This window comes from Corvus hawaiiensis, chromosome 19 (genome assembly GCF_020740725.1).
Source record: "Corvus hawaiiensis isolate bCorHaw1 chromosome 19, bCorHaw1.pri.cur, whole genome shotgun sequence".
In the NCBI taxonomy this organism is placed as follows: Eukaryota; Metazoa; Chordata; class Aves; order Passeriformes; family Corvidae; genus Corvus; species Corvus hawaiiensis.
Window position 1 is genome coordinate 10,615,888 of NC_063231.1, and position 18,132 is coordinate 10,634,019.

General features: G+C 46.9%; 1 protein-coding gene across 1 annotated transcript; it reads right to left on the minus strand.

Annotated features, from left to right (window-relative positions):
- Window positions 1-902: 902 nt before the first annotated feature.
- On the minus strand, window positions 903-17,512 carry LOC125335735 (myosin heavy chain, skeletal muscle, adult-like). Its single transcript, XM_048323580.1, has 38 exons — window positions 17,306-17,512; window positions 17,074-17,217; window positions 16,826-16,982; window positions 14,843-14,870; window positions 14,630-14,744; window positions 14,452-14,544; window positions 14,259-14,322; window positions 14,064-14,162; window positions 13,854-13,957; window positions 13,616-13,754; window positions 12,857-12,975; window positions 12,614-12,763; window positions 11,865-12,035; window positions 10,773-11,082; window positions 10,554-10,621; window positions 10,215-10,302; window positions 10,003-10,120; window positions 9,555-9,678; window positions 9,332-9,468; window positions 8,972-9,227; window positions 7,922-8,164; window positions 7,640-7,816; window positions 7,409-7,554; window positions 7,231-7,321; window positions 6,753-7,142; window positions 6,474-6,600; window positions 5,270-5,388; window positions 4,613-4,809; window positions 4,065-4,248; window positions 3,813-3,978; window positions 3,517-3,641; window positions 3,060-3,368; window positions 2,755-2,958; window positions 2,362-2,487; window positions 2,097-2,267; window positions 1,905-2,009; window positions 1,667-1,762; window positions 903-1,078 (listed from the first exon to the last, which is right to left on the minus strand). Exons 1-38 carry the CDS (start codon window positions 17,510-17,512, stop codon window positions 923-925), a joined length of 5,823 nt encoding a protein of 1,940 aa, XP_048179537.1. The 3' UTR covers window positions 903-922.
- Between the last annotated feature and the right edge of the window lie 620 nt (window positions 17,513-18,132).

An 18,132-nucleotide genomic window follows, 5' to 3' on the forward strand; every position in this document is an offset into this window, starting at 1 on the left:
TTCCTTTCACTGATGGACTACTGCAGGCTGTCTCTTCCCTGCTCACTGTTTGCTCTGACCTCTCTTGCCATAGGTTTGTGAGAGAAGCTCCTGGTGGGGGTTTTGAGTTTCTACAATACCAGTAAGGAAAACACCACATTGAACAGCTGATCTTTCTCATCAGGAAAGAAAAATTCCCCAAGACAGGGCAGTGTTTCAGAAAGTAGTGTGGCAGAAATTCAGCTTTTGTGGACACTGGTCTAATTTATAGAACTAAAGGAATTGTCACAGAACTGTCACCAACCTTCTCCAGTTTTAATTTAAGGGGATGTGATATTCTTCATGGTCTTCTAATTAAATTCAAGAAGTAAAAATAGTGGAGACTAAAGACTACCTTCTGTCAGCTTCACAAAAAAACATGTGCTCTTTGGGTTATTGGCATTCTATAAATCTCTCCCAAACAGAGGCCAGCAAAATGAGCAGCTCACACCTGATAACTGCAAGCTAGAAAGTGCTGAGGTGCCATATGGATGAATATAACAAAAGATATTGTCTGGGGTATACCAGTAGGAAGGGCTTGCAGGAGTCACAATCAGGAATTATTGTCCTTGATTTCTCTTCATGGGATGTTAGTTTTCTATTCACACCTCAGTCGCTAAAAAAAAAAAAGGGATAAGTAGTCAGGAACTACATGACAAAAAGCTTCATTGTGACATAGAGGTTATAAGGCAAAACTGTGACCAAAGACTAATGGAAATAAGGATGTAAGCAATAAAACCAGAAATAAAAAAGAAGTACTGCTCATGGTATGCACACAAAAGAATCTATGGGATTTATTCTCTAGACATTAAAATGGTTAAAAAGAAAAACTTTTGCAGAAGGAAGTGACAGAGGGTTCACATTTTGTGCTGCCCTCAGGTCACTTTGCTGCCAAATGACATTTTCACTCTTCCTCTTCTATCTTCTTGCCATGAAACTCCCGGCTCTTCACTCGGAGCTTGTTGACCTGTGACTCTGCAATGTCAGCCCGCTCCTCGGCTTCCTCCAGCTCGTGCTGGATCTTGCGGAACTTGGACAGGTTGACGTTGGACAGTTCCTCCTGTGTGGGGAGAGGGAGTCAGAGGTGAGGAGTTCAGGGCAGAGGTTTTGCTCCTGCTGCACCTCAGCCTTATGGGGCTGCAAATCTCCATCCCCCTCCCACCACTGCTCACACATCAGCCTCACACAGAGCTCCTCATCCTCCCCTTTTCAGGACCCTACTGGGATGAGCTTCACCAGGACTGTGTCACACATGAGGAGCAATTTCTCACCCCTTGGATTTGTCATTTCTGTACTTATTCTATGACTACTTGCCTGTGTGAGTTACAGGGTTGGGAAGACCCTGAAGCCTTCTGCTGCTGATTATTGGCACAGATTCAGGAACTTGCCAGTCACTGGGTGTGGCCCCACCTTTGTTTACTCTGGCCTCCTGTGTGAAACAGGCTGCAGAACTTCCCTTAATGAATGTCCCTGACTGAAGGGTGCCCAGAGCTCACCAAGGCCTCGTGACACGATACCAAAACACTGTGGCCAAGGCTGTTGTGTCTCGGCAGTTTCTTTCATGCCCTCTCCTGGTATTCAGCCTCATTCAATGTGTATCCTGCCCCAATGGAATGTGGCCTTTGCTCATTCTCCAAGCAATACTTACAGCCTCCTCAGCTTGTCTCTTGTAGGATTTCACTTTCATTTGCAGCTTGTCCACCAGATCCTGCAGCCTGAGGACATTCTTCCTGTCTTCCTCAGACTAAAGTGGTTGGCAAAGAGGAAAGAGAGTCAATTCTTGGTGCTACGTCACACAGGATTAACAATTGCCCTTGGCGATGGTGTGTGCAAAATGTGGCTTGCTGTGAGCAAACCCTGTCAGAGCAGGAGACCTCCTGCCTTACCTGGTAGGTCAGTTCCTTCACCCTCCGCTCGTACTTGCGCACACCCTTCACGGCTTCAGCGCTGCGCTTCTGCTCAGCATCAACCTCCCCTTCCAGCTCCCGCACCTGCAAGGACAAGCCCATCCCTGCAGCTTCCCTGGCAATGTCTCTCCAAGGACAGCCTCACTCACCCACAACCCCAGCCCTACCCACCCTGGCCTCCAGCTTCTGGATCTGCTTCTTCCCTCCCTTCAGTGCCAGCTGCTCGGCCTCTTCCAGACGGTGCTGCAGGTCCTTCACCGTCTGGTCCAGGTTCTTCTTCATCCTCTCCAGGTGGGCACTGGTGTCCTGCTCCTTCTTCAGCTCTTCTGCCATCATGGCCGCCTGATCAGAGCAAAGGGGCAAAGCCATTTTGGGGCTGCAGATATTTGGGGGACAGGACATTCTCCATCAGCAATGCCAGGAATGTCCAACTCACATCCGTGATGGCCTTCTTGGCCTTCTCCTCAGCATTGCGGGCTTCCTGGATGGTATCCTCCATTTCACTCTGGATCTGGGAAATGTCTGTTTCCAGCTTCTTCTTGGTGTTGATCAAGCTGGTGTTCTGTGCAACAGGAAAGACAGGATTGCTACTGTCAGACCAAATGCTTCCACATCAAGGCCCGAAAGTGTGGGTAGGGTTTAGGAAGGTCTTTAATGCAAGAGACTTCTTTAGCAGCAGAACGGTAAACCAGACATTGGGGGCTGGCAGGAGGGGACATACTGGAGCACACTTCTTCAAATGTTTACGCAGTAATCACTTACAAGATATATAACAATCAAATTCTTTGTTATCCCTTGTGAATGGGAACAATTTCCAGCAGCGCCTGACCTGCGTATGGAGGAGCTGTGCACGTTCAGTTGCATCCAGAAGCTCCTGCTCAGCCAATTTCCTCGACCGCTCCGTCTGCTCCAGGGCTGCCCGCAGCTCCTCAACTTCAGCCTGCAGCAGGTTTGCCCTGCGCTCCACCATGGCCACCTGCTCCTTCAGGTCCTCCTGTGTCCTGAGAGCATCATCCAGATGGATCTGAGTGTCCTGGAAGGAGAGACAAGAGAAATTACCAGGTGTCAGTGTTCGCTTCCATGGCAAAAATGTCAGGGATCCCATTTCTCCTTCTGTAGCTTTGCTGAACAGACCTTGAGCACTGCCTGGGTGTTTCTCAGGTTCTTCTGTGCCTCTGCAGCCACACGGTTGGCATGGCTCAGCTGGATCTCCATTTCATTCAGGTCTCCCTCCATCTTCTTCTTCAGCCTCAGGGCTTCATTCCTGCTCCTGATCTCAGCATCCAGCGTGCTCTGCATGGACTCCACAATTCTGAGGTGGTTTCTCTTCATCTGGTCAATCTCCTCATCTTTCTCTGCTATCTTCCTGTCAATCTCAGACTTCACTTGGTTGAGCTCAAGCTGCAGGCGCAGGATCTTCCCCTCTTCGTGTTCCAGAGAGGCCTGCACAGTTCAGCATGAACAGTGTCTTACTTTCTAAGTCGTCTTTCATGCAGTTCCACATGAAAGGTTGGCTTGCTTTCCTGCTGTCTCTCCAAAGAACTACACCCATACTCTTGGTGGGGACACCATTTATTAGCATTGTATGTACCTCAGCTTCCTCCAGGGAGGCTTGCAGTTCCGATTTCTCCTGCTCAATCTGCTTCTTGATTTTCTCCAGCTCATGAATTGCCTTTCCTCCCTCAGCAATCTGCTCTGTGAGGTCAGAAATCTCCTCTGTGGAAACAAGGATCATTGGCATGGTCAGGCACAGAGCAGAATGGCAAGGGCCCTGTCCCACCAAGGTGACAGGCATCTTTGCAGACCTGCAGGCACAGACCCATGAACAATGGTGGTAATGGCTGATAGTGAGAAAGCCCAGTGAGGAGCAGAGGGCCAGGGACTTACGCTGCAGGTTCTTGTTCTCCCGCTTCATTGTTTCCAGGTGGTCCAAGGACTCCTCATAGGCATTCTTCATCTTGAACAGCTCCGTGCTCAGAGAGCGCGACTCCTTCTGCGAGGCCTCCAGCTCAGCCTGCGTTTCCTCATACTTCTGCTTCCATTCTGCCAGGATCTGAAGAGAAACGGGGTGTGAGTAGGGATGTGGCAGTCATGGGGGAATGCTCTGGCCAAGAGTCCTGGTGCTGGAGGCCAAAAGACCTTGTCAAAGTTCCTCTGCTTCTTATCCAGAGCAGCGCAGGCAGCATTGGTTCTCTCCACGTCAATCATCAGGTCCTCCACTTCATTCTGCAGCCTCTGCTTTGTCTTTTCCAGGGAGGCACATTTGGCATTGACAGCCTCAACATGTTCCTCTGCATCCTGCAGGCGCTGTGCCAGCTTCTTCCTGGGAGGAGAGAAGCACAGTGCCACATTAGAACTTGGAAGGGCGTGAGTTCTATACTGTCATGAGAGGCCAGTTCATCACTTTGGGGGTTTTGTGCCAAGCGCTTTTCAGAGATCTGAAAGGATCTATCCTTTGCTGGGTCCGATCATCTACGGACATTTAGGCCTATCTTTGCACTTCTAGCCCTAAAGCCTATGTTTTCTCTTCCAATCTACACTCTGTCTTTCCCTTCCTCTCTCCCCTTTATTTACAAAGACAGTATATCCTTGCCTTCATCCCATTCTTGTGTTAACCCACTCTCAGAGATTCCAATTTCCCTTGACCAGTTTCTCCCATCATTTGCCATCCTGCTTCCCCCACGTACTTGGCCTCCTCGAGCTCCTCCGTGCGCTGAATCGCATCCGTCTCGTATTTGGTTCTCCACTGGGCCACTTCGCTGTTGGCCTTGGACAGGGCGCGCTGCAGCTCCCCCTTGGCCTCCTGCTCCTCCTCATATTGTTCCCGGAGCAAGTCACAGTCGTGGCGAGCGGACTGCAGGGCGTGGGCCAGGGCGTTCTTGGCCTGTGGGGACAATGGGTTTGGTAACTTGAGTACTTGTCTTGAAATGAATCTTGACTGTTAATTTGACAGTGAAATTGGAATGAAACTCTCATTGGGCAAATGTAGAGCTTGGAGCTGGTGAAGCCCACATTGACACGTTCTGGAGCATCAGGACACATTAGTGACAGCTCCTCTGGGGACAGGAATGTGCTCTTTGTGTATATGTTCTGACATGTGTGCTTGAATCCTGTCCTAGAGGGGATCATCAGAATCTCATGGAAGCCTTGTGGATGACTTCCTCCAGCACCTAAAGCATCCTGCTTCCTTCCCCCTCTAGTTGAAGGGTGGGGGGGATTGTGCATTAGTGCTATTCCCTCCAGTCCTATGTGTGCTTGGGGAAAGAACATTGAAGCAGTCTACTGTCAAACAGGATTCTCTTTTAGGGGTGATGTAGGCTGTGGACAGTAGGGTACTTCCAGACCTTAATTTCTTCTTCTAGATGTCTCTTGAGTTCCTCAATCTGTTGGGTAAATCCTTGCTTGCCCCTAGACAGCTGAGAAATCAGAGCATCTTTCTCCTCCACCTGGCGTGAATATTCACCTGGGAAGGGAAAGGGAGAAAAGGAAGCACACTATTCCTCCTGGGACACCTTCAGCCTCTAGAGCCACGTAACCAGCTGTTGGGGTTTTAGTTTAGTCTTAGGTTTTCCTGTTAAAGGAATTTTCTCCCATATGCATGTTGCTAGGGGACAAATAGCTGTACTTAAGAAAGACAAAAAGGGGAGTGGGGCGGGCCTGGCTACTCTTTTGTCTACACCTGGGTGTGGGGACAGTTCGCTCTGAGCGTCCAGAGAGAGAAGCTGCAGAGAAAGGAGCTGCTGCTTCTTTCTTTTTGGCCGTTCTTTCTTCCTGCTGGAAGCAACGCCGGGACCCCAAAAGCCGCTTTCCCTGCCCTGCTGGAGACCGAGCTGTGGCTGCCCTGCTCCGCTGCTGCTTCGAGTTTTCGCTACGCTGTAGCCCTGCTCGCCCTGCCTGCCTGGGCCTCCGTGGTTTTTTCCCATCTGGATACATCTCGTCTGCCACCCGGGATTTGCCGTTCGTCCCTGCCATTCCAGCCTGCTGTTCCTGAAAGTCCGGGATCGGCTGCCCAGCGGTTTGTGAAGCCTTTGTTCCATCCCTTCCCGGGATCCCAGGGCACCAGTGCCGCGGGTTTCCCGAGCTCGCTCCGGAGCGCCCCCTGCAGCCGCGGGGGAACCATCGCACCTGCCCTGCTCACCGGGAGCCGCCAGCGCCCCTGCCGGCTGCGAGCGGAACTGCACCCGAGGGGAAAGGGCCTGACAGCCGAGAAGGCTGGCACTGGGTTTGTGATTGCTGTTACTGCCAGAGTTGTTGTTGTTTTGTTTGACTGGTTATATACATATATATATATAGTAAAGAACTGTTATTCCTATTTCCCACATCTTCGCCGAAAGGCTCTTGATTTCAAAATATAATAACTTGGAGGGAAAAGGGGTTATATCTGCCACTTCAAGGGGGGCCTCTGCCTTCCTTAGCAGACACCTGTCTTTCAAAACCGAGACACCAGCAATGGCCCGGAGAGCTTCTACCAGTTGCTGCCTTGCACCCTCTGGCTTGCTCAGGGCGTGCAGGTCCTGACATTGCACTTTGGGGATGAGGGTGTCTCACCTGACTCTGTCTGCAGGCGAGCTCTTTGCGTATTGAGGTCGTTGATCATGCGCTGATTCTGCTCCTCCTTTGTTTTAATCTCACTCAGCTGATCTTCCAGGGTGCGGCACATCTTCTCCAGGTTGGCCTAGAGAACAGACACAGGAAGGGGGAAGAGATGATGGAGTGCACTCTGCCTGATTGTCACAGTGGGGATTTTGTTTGTGGGAATGTGTCTGGAAGAGGCAGCTTTTGTGCCACACCTTGGCCCTGTGAGCATGTTCTCCTGCATCTGCATACCTTGGCCTTGGAGACAGACTCCATGTTGCTGGCCAAGTCATCAATCTCCATCTTCAGCTCACTCTTCTCCTTCTCCAGCTTCTGCTTCACGCGTTGCAGGTTGTCGATCTGCTCCCCCAGCTCAGCGGTGCTGTCCGCGTGCTTCTTGCGCAGGGCGGCAGCCGTGGCTTCGTGCTGCAGCGTGGCCTCTTCCAGGTCACGCCGCATCTTCTGGAATTCTGCCTCGCGCTTCTTGTTCATCTCAATCTGAGCTGCTGTCGCCCCTCCTGCTTCTTCCAGGCGCTCGCTGATCTCCTCCAGCTCCCTCGACAGGTCAGCCCGATGCTTCTCTGCTTTAGCGCGAGAGGTTCTCTCTGCCTCAATCTCCTCCTCCAGCTCCTCAATACGAGCCTGGAGAACAGCAGGGACCCTTCACACCCGTGCCCTCCTCCTGCCTGAGCTGAGCCTGAGCAAGGGAGGGGAAGGAACAGAGACTTGCCTGCAGCTCCTTGATCTTCTTCTGAAATTGCATGCCCAGGGCTTGTTCATCCTCAATCTTGCTCTGGATCTGGCTGATTTCAAAATCTTTCCTTTGGGCAAAGTGAACCGTGTTAGAGCTCAAAGAAATAACACAAGTGCTCCAGCCCAGCACTCAGGTGTCCCACAGCCACACTTACTTCTTCAGTTTCTCCTCCAGCTGCTGCTTATCATTCTCCAAATCCATGATGCTGTCCTGGGCCAGCTTCAGGTCTCCTTCCAGTTTCCTCTTAGCTCTCTCCAGGTCCATGCGCAGTTTCTTCTCTTGCTCCAGGGACCCTTCCAGCTAAACACAACAAGACCATCAGTGCTCTCCCAGCCAGGTCGGACTCCATACCTGTGCTGTTCCTGCTCTACATCTGTGTGCTTACATCGTCCACTTGCTGCTCCAGCTTGGTCTTGGCTTTGGTCAGTGTATTGACTTTGTCCTCCTCTACCTGCAGGTCATCCAGGGTTTGCTGATGGGCCTCTTGGAGGGCTTTCTTCTCTTTTGTCAGCTTGGCGATGGTCTCGTCCAGGGCTGACATCTCCTCCGTCAGGTTTTTCACCTTTGAGAAGAAGGGAGGAAGTGTAAATAAAGGAAGTAGATATAAAAGTCCTGTAATAGGACTGGGCTCTTTTCTGGAGTGCGAGTGACAGGTTCTGCCTCATACCTTGTTTTCGGTGGCGTGTTTTTCCTTCTCCACCTTGGCCAGTGTTAGCTCAAGGTCATCAATATCTTTCTTCAGCTCTGAACATTCATCTTCCAGTTTCCTCTTCTTGGCTGTCAGCTCAGCATTAATTTCCTCTTCATCCTCAACCCTTTCAGTTAAGTCCTTAATTTTGGCTTCCAGCTGGATTTTGGTTTTGATGAGCTGGTCACATCTTTCCTCAGCATCAGCCAAGCTATCTGCTTCCTGGTGGGGAGACAGAATTTTATGGCTTTTAATGTTTTGAAGTTTCTCTTCTCTGCCTTTTTTAATCACAGAGTAGGTGGGTTTAAAAGTAGCAGCTGAAGCTGATCTTCAACTCCAGCAAGAGAAGGATCTTGAATGGTGTCTACTGGGAAACCTTGTCATTTGGAATCAATATTTATTCCAAAGTTTTTGTGTCTTCTAAACATGTCTCCCAGGGCACTTATCTATGAGAATGCCTCATGCAAACACAAGCAGAATAGAACAGGGGTTACTTCAATTTCTAACTTCAGCGGGAACAAAGGCTTGGAGTATTTTTCTCATGGAAAAATATTCAATACCTTCTTCTGTTTTATTGACTTGTTAACCTCAAAGTATTTGAGCAATAGAAGCTTTGTGAGAATACTTTATTTGAAAAAGATTTGTTTTCTTTGGTGAAACTGCCTTTTCCTAATGAGTTCGAAGTAAAAGTGGGTGTTTCTCAGGTTTGCTTTTACTATGTTAGAAGCACTGCTTTGAAAGTTGAGATATTTGCATTCCAGCTCTGAGTTCTCTGATGTTCAGTACATTTTGTCTGATGTTACTTGGCTCTTTCCTCATATAGCAGCAATGGTGAGTGCCATGTAGGGCTGCCAGGAGTCTCATTATGCCCTTGCTAGTGTCTGTTTACTCAACATTAGAGTGCCTCAGAGTGTGGGATTTAGACTGTTTTCTACCACCCATTAATTCCTGTGAGTCTCTGTGCGGGACAAGAAGCATTCTGATAGTATATCATTCTTTTTCCAGGGAAAAATGAACAGTGATACTCACAGCCTGCACTTGGAGCTGCAGGTCATTTTTCTCCTGCACCAGGGCCACCATTTTCTCCTCCAGCTCCTTCCGCTTTGCCTCAGACTTTGCAAGCTCTTCCTTGGTTTTCTCAAACTCTTGTTTCATGTTGGCCATTTCCTTCTCAGACTCTGCACTCTTCAGCAAGGGCTTGATCTTGAAGAACAGCTTCATCCATGGCCAGTGTTTGACATTCATGAATGCACGGATGTTGTACTGGATGCAGAAGACGGACTCTCTGAAATGAAATCCACATGGTTATTGAATATCCTGCATTTGGTGAATTTAGACTTAATTAGCCAACTACCATTAGAACACAACAAATAAGTGAGAAGTATCAACCTTCTCTCCACCATTCTCTGGTACTCCACTCTCATCAGGAAGCCTCTGGACCTGGCTTGTATCATGGTCATAATCTCTGCCAGTTTCTCATCTCTCATCTCCTCCAGCACACCTATCAGTCCAGCTTTGAAGAACACCTTGAGAAAGGCAAGATTGTAGTACATCAGTGTTGGGTAGTGCATGACTGGGACACACTGTATTTAAATACAGAACTTCATTCTACCTTGGTGTGACCAAATCTGTATTGGGTGTGGTCAATATCAATGGACCCAAGAAGCTTCTCTGAAGCCTTCTTGTTATCCATGAACTGACCATCTGGAATAGCACTGGCATTAAGTACTCTGTATCTGTAGGCGAAAGCAGAACATTAAGAAATTGATAGTTCTGAAACCACCACTGTGATTGAACCTCACAGCCTACTCAGCAATATCTGAATAATATCATGTATTAGAAAGTGCATTTTTTCAAGACAGTGCAAGTCTTGAAAGACAGTGCAAGAGAGTGCAAGAACCTTTCATACAATTAACTCAGAGTCCATGTGAATCCTCACAATCAGCATAAAATAAATCATAAATTCCAAGTAAAATATGACAATGTAAAATGTAAAGATTGTTAAGATGATCAGGCTCTTCAGCTTGGTCGTAATGAGCAGAAAGGTACAGAGCTCTTACCTCTGTTTGAAGTCAGCGTAGAGGACTCTGCTGGGGAACCCTTTCCTGCAAATCCTGATCCCTTCCAGCACGCCGTTACAGCGCAGCTGATGCAGCACCAGCTCATGCTCCATGGCACCTGACAAATTAGACCATTAGTGACTACCCTGCTGTTTGACACTCAGGAGAAGAGCTTCTGCTGCTCAAGCTTTCCTCCCCTTGGATTGCCTTACCAGGTGTTTTAGTTTCATTTGGGATGATGCACCGCACAAAATGGGGGTGAGTGCTTCTCAAGTTAGTCATCAGCTTGTTTAAATTCTCCTGTGAGATTAGAAGGAAAAGTTCAGATAAAATCTAGTAAGAACCTTATGTTTATCTATGATGTGCATAAAAAACCTAAGTCTTTCTGTGTCTTGCACTATAGGAAATGCATGATTAAGTTGGTGTAAAATTATATAAATATGAATCAGAGTCATCTAGTGAATTACAGACCTGTCTTCTGACTGCAATGTCACTGAACTCCTATGTTATTTCAGTGGGTATTTAAATGAGGAAATGAATTCTGCTCTTACCCTGAAGAGAGCTGAGACAGTCTGGAAAGAAGAACCCTTCTTCTTGCCTCCCTTCTTGCCACCACCCTCTGCAAATCAAAGAAAAAAAAAGTGTAATAGTATGGACAATATATATTGGATACTACAGAACACAAAGCCACTTTATATTTCTAGTGTTTGAAGCTTCAGTTCTGAGAAAACTTTGTCCCACATTGAAAATACAATTTCCACAAAACTGACCTGCATCTGCTCCACCATAGTTGGCAAAGAGTAAAGCCAGGGTCTTCACAGATGATTTCTGGTACAGCCCAATGACAGTTTCATTCAGAGGGTCCTTGTTCTTCTCCAGCCAGTTAGTGATGTTGTAGTCCACTATGCCAGCATAGTGCACCAGGGAGAAGTGGGCTTCAGTCTTGCCTTTGGTAGGTTTTGGCTTCTGGAAGTTGCTGGACTTGCCCAGGTGCTGGTCATAGAGCTTGTTCTTGAAAGAGGTGTCAGTTGCCTTGGGGAACATGCACTCCTCTTCCAGGATGGAGAAGATGCCCATGGGCTGGGAGAAATCACAAGAAGTGACAAGGAAAGGTGATAATGGAAATGTTCAATATCACTGTGGATGGGATGTTCACCTGTCTGGTCTAGTGGAAGGAGTCCCTCCTCATGGCAGGGGATTGGAACAAGATGTTCTTTATGGTCCCTTCCAACCCAAACCATTCTGTGACTCTATGACAATGACAAGAAGCCTGTGCTATGAACATCAAAGGCTGGTTGTGCTGTTGGCAGCATCTCAGCCTGGATGAAAGCCTAGTTTTACCAGGAGTTGTTCTCAGTCAAGGATTTCATTTCTGCCGTCCCTTGCCCCCCTGAAGCCTATCATCATGGAATGGGTAGGAACATCTGTCCAGTTCACATGAGAAATGGTTGTAGAATTGGTGGGAGCAGTGGTAAAGAGCAAAATAATGGGGAAAAGAGCTACAAGGGACTCCATAGTTTGGGGAGGTCAGGTGATATGATATTGATTTCCCAAATTTGTCTGTGGACTTTGGATTTCATGCTTTGGAGAAGGAATAAAAGGAGGCTGAATCTGTGTTTGATTTAGAAGTCTGTTGGTGGGAGTCCAGGCTACTTTTCCATGCTCAAAGACCGGATGATGCAGACTGATGACACACATGTGCAGTTCCCCATTTCTCTTTCCCAGACTAAACTAAATTTCAGTGCAAAACACTTTGCTTAACTGACACTACATGTCTGGCTGTGAGTTCTTTCTGGGATGACTGTGCCTCAGAAACATCACAGGATTCCAACAGACATCGTATACTTGCATGGGAAAGGTACCTTCTCAATGAGCTCAATGCAGGCAGCCAGGTCCATGCCAAAGTCAATGAATGTCCATTCAATTCCCTCCTTCTTGTACTCCTCCTGCTCCAGCACGAACATGTGGTGGTTGAAGAACTGTTGCAGTTTCTCATTGGTGAAGTTGATGCACAGCTGCTCAAAGCTGTTGAACTGCCCAAAGCAAAGAAACGTGCACAGTTCTCAAGGTGTGCCAAAACACACAGGCCTTTGCTGGCATTCTCCTAAGGCTGTTTGCAGTTGCGACACCAGTCCCAGCCCTACTGTACCCGCATGTGTTTCTTTAGCAGGGCTTCTACTGTAACACTCACTGTCCTCAAAGGACTTTTTAATTATGACTTCGTAAATCAAGCCAAAAGTTACAATTCTTTTTCACTGTGCTTCTCAACAGCAAATCCTTTGGCAAGCTCAGTAGCTCCATTGTGTCAGTTCTCTGACCTCCTGGACAGTAGAAACCTCCTCAGTGTCCCACCCAAGAATTTCTCTGGCCTCAGATCAATAATCTGGGGGTTTCTGTGCTCTGACACAGAAGTCCTTGCAGCATCACTGCATTCACAGCACAGGAAACATGCTGTGAACTTGCCCAGACCACTGCCTTTCCCTGGCTTTTCCAAGAGCATCCACCCCTGTGGCCCATAGCTGTGTGAGCCTTAGTCCTCTATGTGTTTCTGAGTCCTCATGACTCCTCCTTGCCTATCGCTTGACTGTGGTGTCAAATCCTTGCTCCTTACATCAAAGATCTCAAAGCCAGCAATGTCCAAGACACCAATGAAGTACTGCCTGGGCTGCTTCGTATCCAGCTGTTGGTTGATGCGAACAACCATCCACAAGAACATCCTCTCATAGACAGCCTTTGCCAGGGCACCCACTGCATTGTTCACCTAGAGCAGACAGGACTGGAGTTACCTCTGAGGGTTAACGAAAAATGCACACCTACTCCTTCAAGCCGTGCATTTTCAACTGTCAGATGTTACCTGTTCCACGTTTTGACCTTTGGTCACGAACTCATTCCCAACCTTGACGCGGGGGTAACACAAGGCCTTGAGAAACTCGGCTGAGTTAAGGCCCGTTAGGTAGGCAGCCTTGTCAGCCACTAGATGTGGGGAGAGAGAGAAAAGCATTAATTACAGTCAGTCTCTAGAATTCAGGTGATGTGAACAACTCTGCTCTCCATGGTCTAGGAATGGAAGAACATTTATCTCATCCCACACAGTAGGCCTGGGAAGGAATGCAAATTCTGGACACTGGTGATGGTCTTCTTGGAAAGCAAGAACAGGTATGGCTTGGATAGGAAGAGCTTGAACCTGGAATTTCCCAGAAGAACAACAAAAGCCTCTAGTAATACATAAGGCAAGGCACATTCTTTTTCTGTGGGAAGCGGATTTCTGGGTAGCACAGCTTGCAGGATTTATTTCACCAAAAACAAAATTGCCCATCAGGGTGTCTTAGTGTTTGGAGGTTTGAGAGAGAGAGAGAGAGAGAGATCCTGTGCTGAAATTGAAGTTCCTGCTTTCAGGCAGCATGTGTTTGGGGAGCCACCATTGGGTAGAATAATGGAACTTCCCATGACTAGGAAAGCATCTCTGCAGCTAGAGGGACCAGGTGCAGAAATGGTATTCTCAATGTTTTATGTGGAGAGTCAGGCCAACTGCAGTGTGCTTTGGAGGCTAACATATCGCCTCTGGAGGCAGAGAAGGGCTTGGAACAAATCAGTCCCTGAATTTGCTGATTACCTTCTGTGCCATCAGGCTCTGCCTGCTCCTCTCGTTGTTTCTGCTTGAACTTTAGGTTCCCATAGTGCATGACAGCCCCTGTCAGCTTGTAGATGGCTGTTTTCTCGTCTGGAGTGAAGCCCAGGATGTCAATGGCACTCTGCAATCAAAATAATGAATTCACAACTGTATCCTTAGTGTGTCAGAGATGTCACCCTTGAAACATGCCCAGTAGGTAACTTTTTGCTGTGTTACTTACATCTGTAGCCATGAGCTCCTCCTGGTCATCAATGCTGGGAACAGTGACCTCCCCTTGACTCACAAAGTGGTAATCATAAGGGTTGGTGGTAACAAGGAGCATTTCTGAAAGTAGGAAGAGGCAAGGCATAGGCTTACTTTTGCCAATCAGGTGAGAAAGGGAACTGTACCTCAGTGATCCCCCTCAAAAAAAGTTAGTGCTCCTTCCTACCAATTAGCTCCGGCTTCTTGTTGGACGTGATCTGATAAAAGATGTGGTAGCTTCTTTCCGCCTTGAGCTGGAAAGTGACTCTGGACTTCTCCAGCAGATCTGCCCAGGGAGGTAGAAAGAGTTAGGCACTTGTGGCAATGTACATGGAGGTGGGAATTTGGGAAGGGATGGGAGCAGTCCAGGAGAATCTCTTACAAGTTTCAATGTCAGCAGAAGCCAGCTTGCCTGTGGCACCAAAGTGGATTCTGATGAATTTGCCCTGTTAAGCAGAAGCAGCAGCAGGTCAGCCTGGATGTGTTCTGCTGGCATCTCCTTTGCATGAAGAACTGCTCAGGCACCATGTATCTTACCAGTGGGGGGAGAGATTTTATGCAAAGCAACCACTTACAAAGCGTGAGGAGTTGTCGTTCCTCACGGTCTTGGCGTTTCCAAAGGCCTCCAGCAGTGGGTTGGCGCTGATGATTTGATCCTCAAGCGTTCCCTGCAGGGAGAGAATTATTCAGTGACTGTGTTTAGTTGACAGGGCAATGACAGGCCACATGTTCAGTCTGTTCTTCCCAACTCACCTGCATTTTGCCTGATGTCTGCTCCTCCTTCTTCTTCTCTCCACTGGCTGCAATTGTTGCAAAGTACTGGATGACACGCTTTGTGTTCACAGTCTTCCCGGCACCGGATTCTCCGCTGTCAGAGCCAAGAGAGAAGCAGAGGGTGCGTGGTCAGGCAGGAGGTCCCCTGGCACCGGGCAGCCCCGCAGGGACCCGCGCAGGGGCTGTACGTACGTGATCAGGATGGACTGGTTCTCCCGATCTGTGAAAAAGGCAGAAAAGAAGAGATTATTAATGCACCAGCAATAGGCAGCTATTTCATTTCATAAACCCAGATGCCTTCACCCATTTTGAATATTTTAATGTTCCTAGCTGCAGCTGGGAAGCTGATATCTCAATCCTGACGTGCTGTCAGGTATCGCACACATGCACTTCTTTTTCTGAATATTCCCTTCATGTCAAGCGGTCCATTTTGTTTATGAAAATTCTTCCAACTAAGGATCAGTTTTGCAGAGTTACTGATTAAATGGTCTATCAGTAAGCTGAAGTGAACTGCAGAAAGTGCTTCTCATAAACTTTATTACATAGGATCGACCACTCCTGATCAGTCCATAAGCCCCTCTACATGGTTTTTATGGTTTTTCCCCATTGATTGTTGCTGAAATTAAATCACAGAAACATCATAAATGTGTATTTACCAGCATGGTCTGCCATGCTCTATAATACTGAAATTTTGGTACTTCCAGAGGTAGAGTTAATGTTTCTCTTTTCAACAGCTTGAGCTGAGTTTGTTTCCCACAATTTTGTCTGGTTGCTTTCTTAACTCATGCTCTCTTCTTTTTGTGTTCCACTGTTGTGCTCTATTTTTGAAGCACTTAATGATGAAGGAAAAAAATGTTCCTGGAGCTTGTTTCATCATGTCCTTTGTCTTGTCTATTCATCTTCTCCTTGCCATACATAATTTTATAAAGTAATAATAATCTTCTTTCTATAGTTACCAGTGCAGCCTGTCCTACCTTTGGGAAACCTTTTCATCTTCCTCTGACCTGTTGTATTTTACTACATTCTTTTTGTGAAGAAGGAAGCCTGAAAATGCATACAGCACACCAGGTGCAGATACCCCTTGTGTTACAACCATGACATAATAATGCTTTCTGTTTTGGTCTCTATTTCTTACTCAGAAGATCTGATCTCCAGGTTTCAGCTTTTTATTTTGTAGACTTACGATCCTTGAGACAAAATTTTGAAGCAGTATTAGAAGGTACTTATAAAAGTTCTCAGCATTGAGGGTTTTTTCCCCAGTGGCATTTCTTTTACACTCTTGTTCACAAAAATTCGTTGCAACATCACTGAATAAGAACTTAATGTAATAAAGTCCCCCTGAAATTCTTCACTATTAGGCTTCATTTTTACTGACCTGAAAACCTAGTCAAATCAGAAATATTTTCATCACTCCCAGATTATTTAAAAAAATGTTGAACAGTTGAAGGCCCAGAACAAGCCCTATCAAAGCCCTCTGAGACCTGCTGTTCAGACAGTACTCAATCCACCTCACCATCCACTTGTCCAGCCCTCACTCCCTGACTTTGCCTATGAGGATATAATGAGAAACAGTGTCAAAACCCTTGCTGAAGTCCAGGTAGACAATATCCACTGCTTTCCCCTCATGTCTCCATGCAGTTGTCCCATTGTAGAATGAAATCAGATTGGTTAAGCATGATTTCCCTTTGGTGAATCCCTGCTGACTATTCCTGATCAACTTCTTGTATTCTGCTTTCTTAGAGATGGCCTCCAGGATGAGCCATTCCACCACCTTTCCAGGGATTAAGGTGAGGCTGACAGGCCTGTAGTTCCTTGGATCTTCCTTTTTGCTCTTTTTGAAGACTTGTGACATTTGCTTTCTTCCAGTCCTCATACACGTCTCTTGACTGCCATGGCCATTCCAAGATGAATGAGAGAGGCCAAGATACGATGTCCTCCAGTTCCCTCAGCACTTGCAGATGCATCCCATCAGGATGAACTTGTGGATGTCAGGTTTGACTAAATGACCTCTAACCTGATCCTCTTCAACCAAGGGAAAGTCTTCATCATTTCCAATGACAAATGAACATGCACCTTCACAACACCATTAAATTGAACTACATTGCAGTGAAAAGGCTTTTTCTCCTTCGTGAGTATTCACAGCCAAGCGATTTTAAAGAAAACCAAGTAACTCACCAGTCAGCATGAACTGATAGGCATTGTCAGAGATGGAGAAGATGTGTGGAGGGGCCTCCTGGCGCTTCTTGCCTCGGTAGGCCAACACCACCTCCGGGTTGTACACCGGCAGCCACTTGTAGGGGTTGACGGTGACGCAGAAGAGACCCGAGTAGGTCTGCAAGGAAGGGACACAGCACGTTGGCTTCCCCTGAGCCTGGCCCAGCACTTCCTGCCACTGCCCAAAGGAAGCTGCTGCTGCCACTTACGTAGATCATCCAGGCTGCGTAACGCTCTTTGAGGTTGTACAGCACAGCGGGTTCGTGGAGGTGGGTCATCATGGCCATGTCCTCGATTTTATCGTACTTGGGAGGGTTCATGGCGAAGATTTGATCTTCCTTCACAGTCAGGGTCTGCCAAGAAAACAAAAGATCCACATGTATCACCTAAAAGCTCACAGTAGGGATCAAATGTTGTCCTTCAGTCTTGTTTTTGACTCACCTCGCCCGCTTCAGTTTTGACAGTAACTTTGCCAGATTCCCTGCTCTCAATTCTGCCTTTCACAAAAGATTCTTTGGGATGAGCCACAAAGACAGATGTCTTGGCATCAAAAGGTTTGTTCTGGGCCTCAATTCTCTCCTTTTCCGACTTTCGGAGGTAAGGAGCCGCCTCCCCAAAAACAGCCAACTCAGCATCTGAAGAAGCCATGTCTGCACTTTACTGAAGGCACATCAGCAAAGAACCCTGTGGGAGAAAAGAAATGTAACATGAATAGATCAATAATGTACCTTGCTTCCAAGGACAGCTCTTCTAATGCTTTAAAATTTAGCACATAATAGAATTGCTAAAACTAGGTAAATTTACCTTCCTTTTGTTTAATGATTTAAACTCAGCAGAGAAAGATATTGTTTCATCCTTGAATAATATAGAATAACCTTGTAAAAATTTCTTTTATTTGTGTCTTATGATACTCTGCTTTGGCTTTATGGATTGTAGTGTCATATTTGAGAATATGAATTATGTTCAAGGAACCTTTTTATTCTACTATAAAATTAAAAAAAACCCAAACAAACATAGAAAATATACTATAGCTTTAAAATCAGATGGAATAACTTAGCTGGAAACCAGTTCCAAAGGGAAAAATATATATGCATAATATGCAGTAATGGGGATACCTAATAGCTAGATCGAGTGCACTTACCTTGAAACTTTTCTAATAGACAGGGCAGAGCGCTGCAAAGACACTTTTATAGAGTCTGGTTGGTAGATGCTCCAGATTCTTCCTCTTTCTTCGGTCAAAATATTTTTTGGCAAGCATTCTTTGGCAA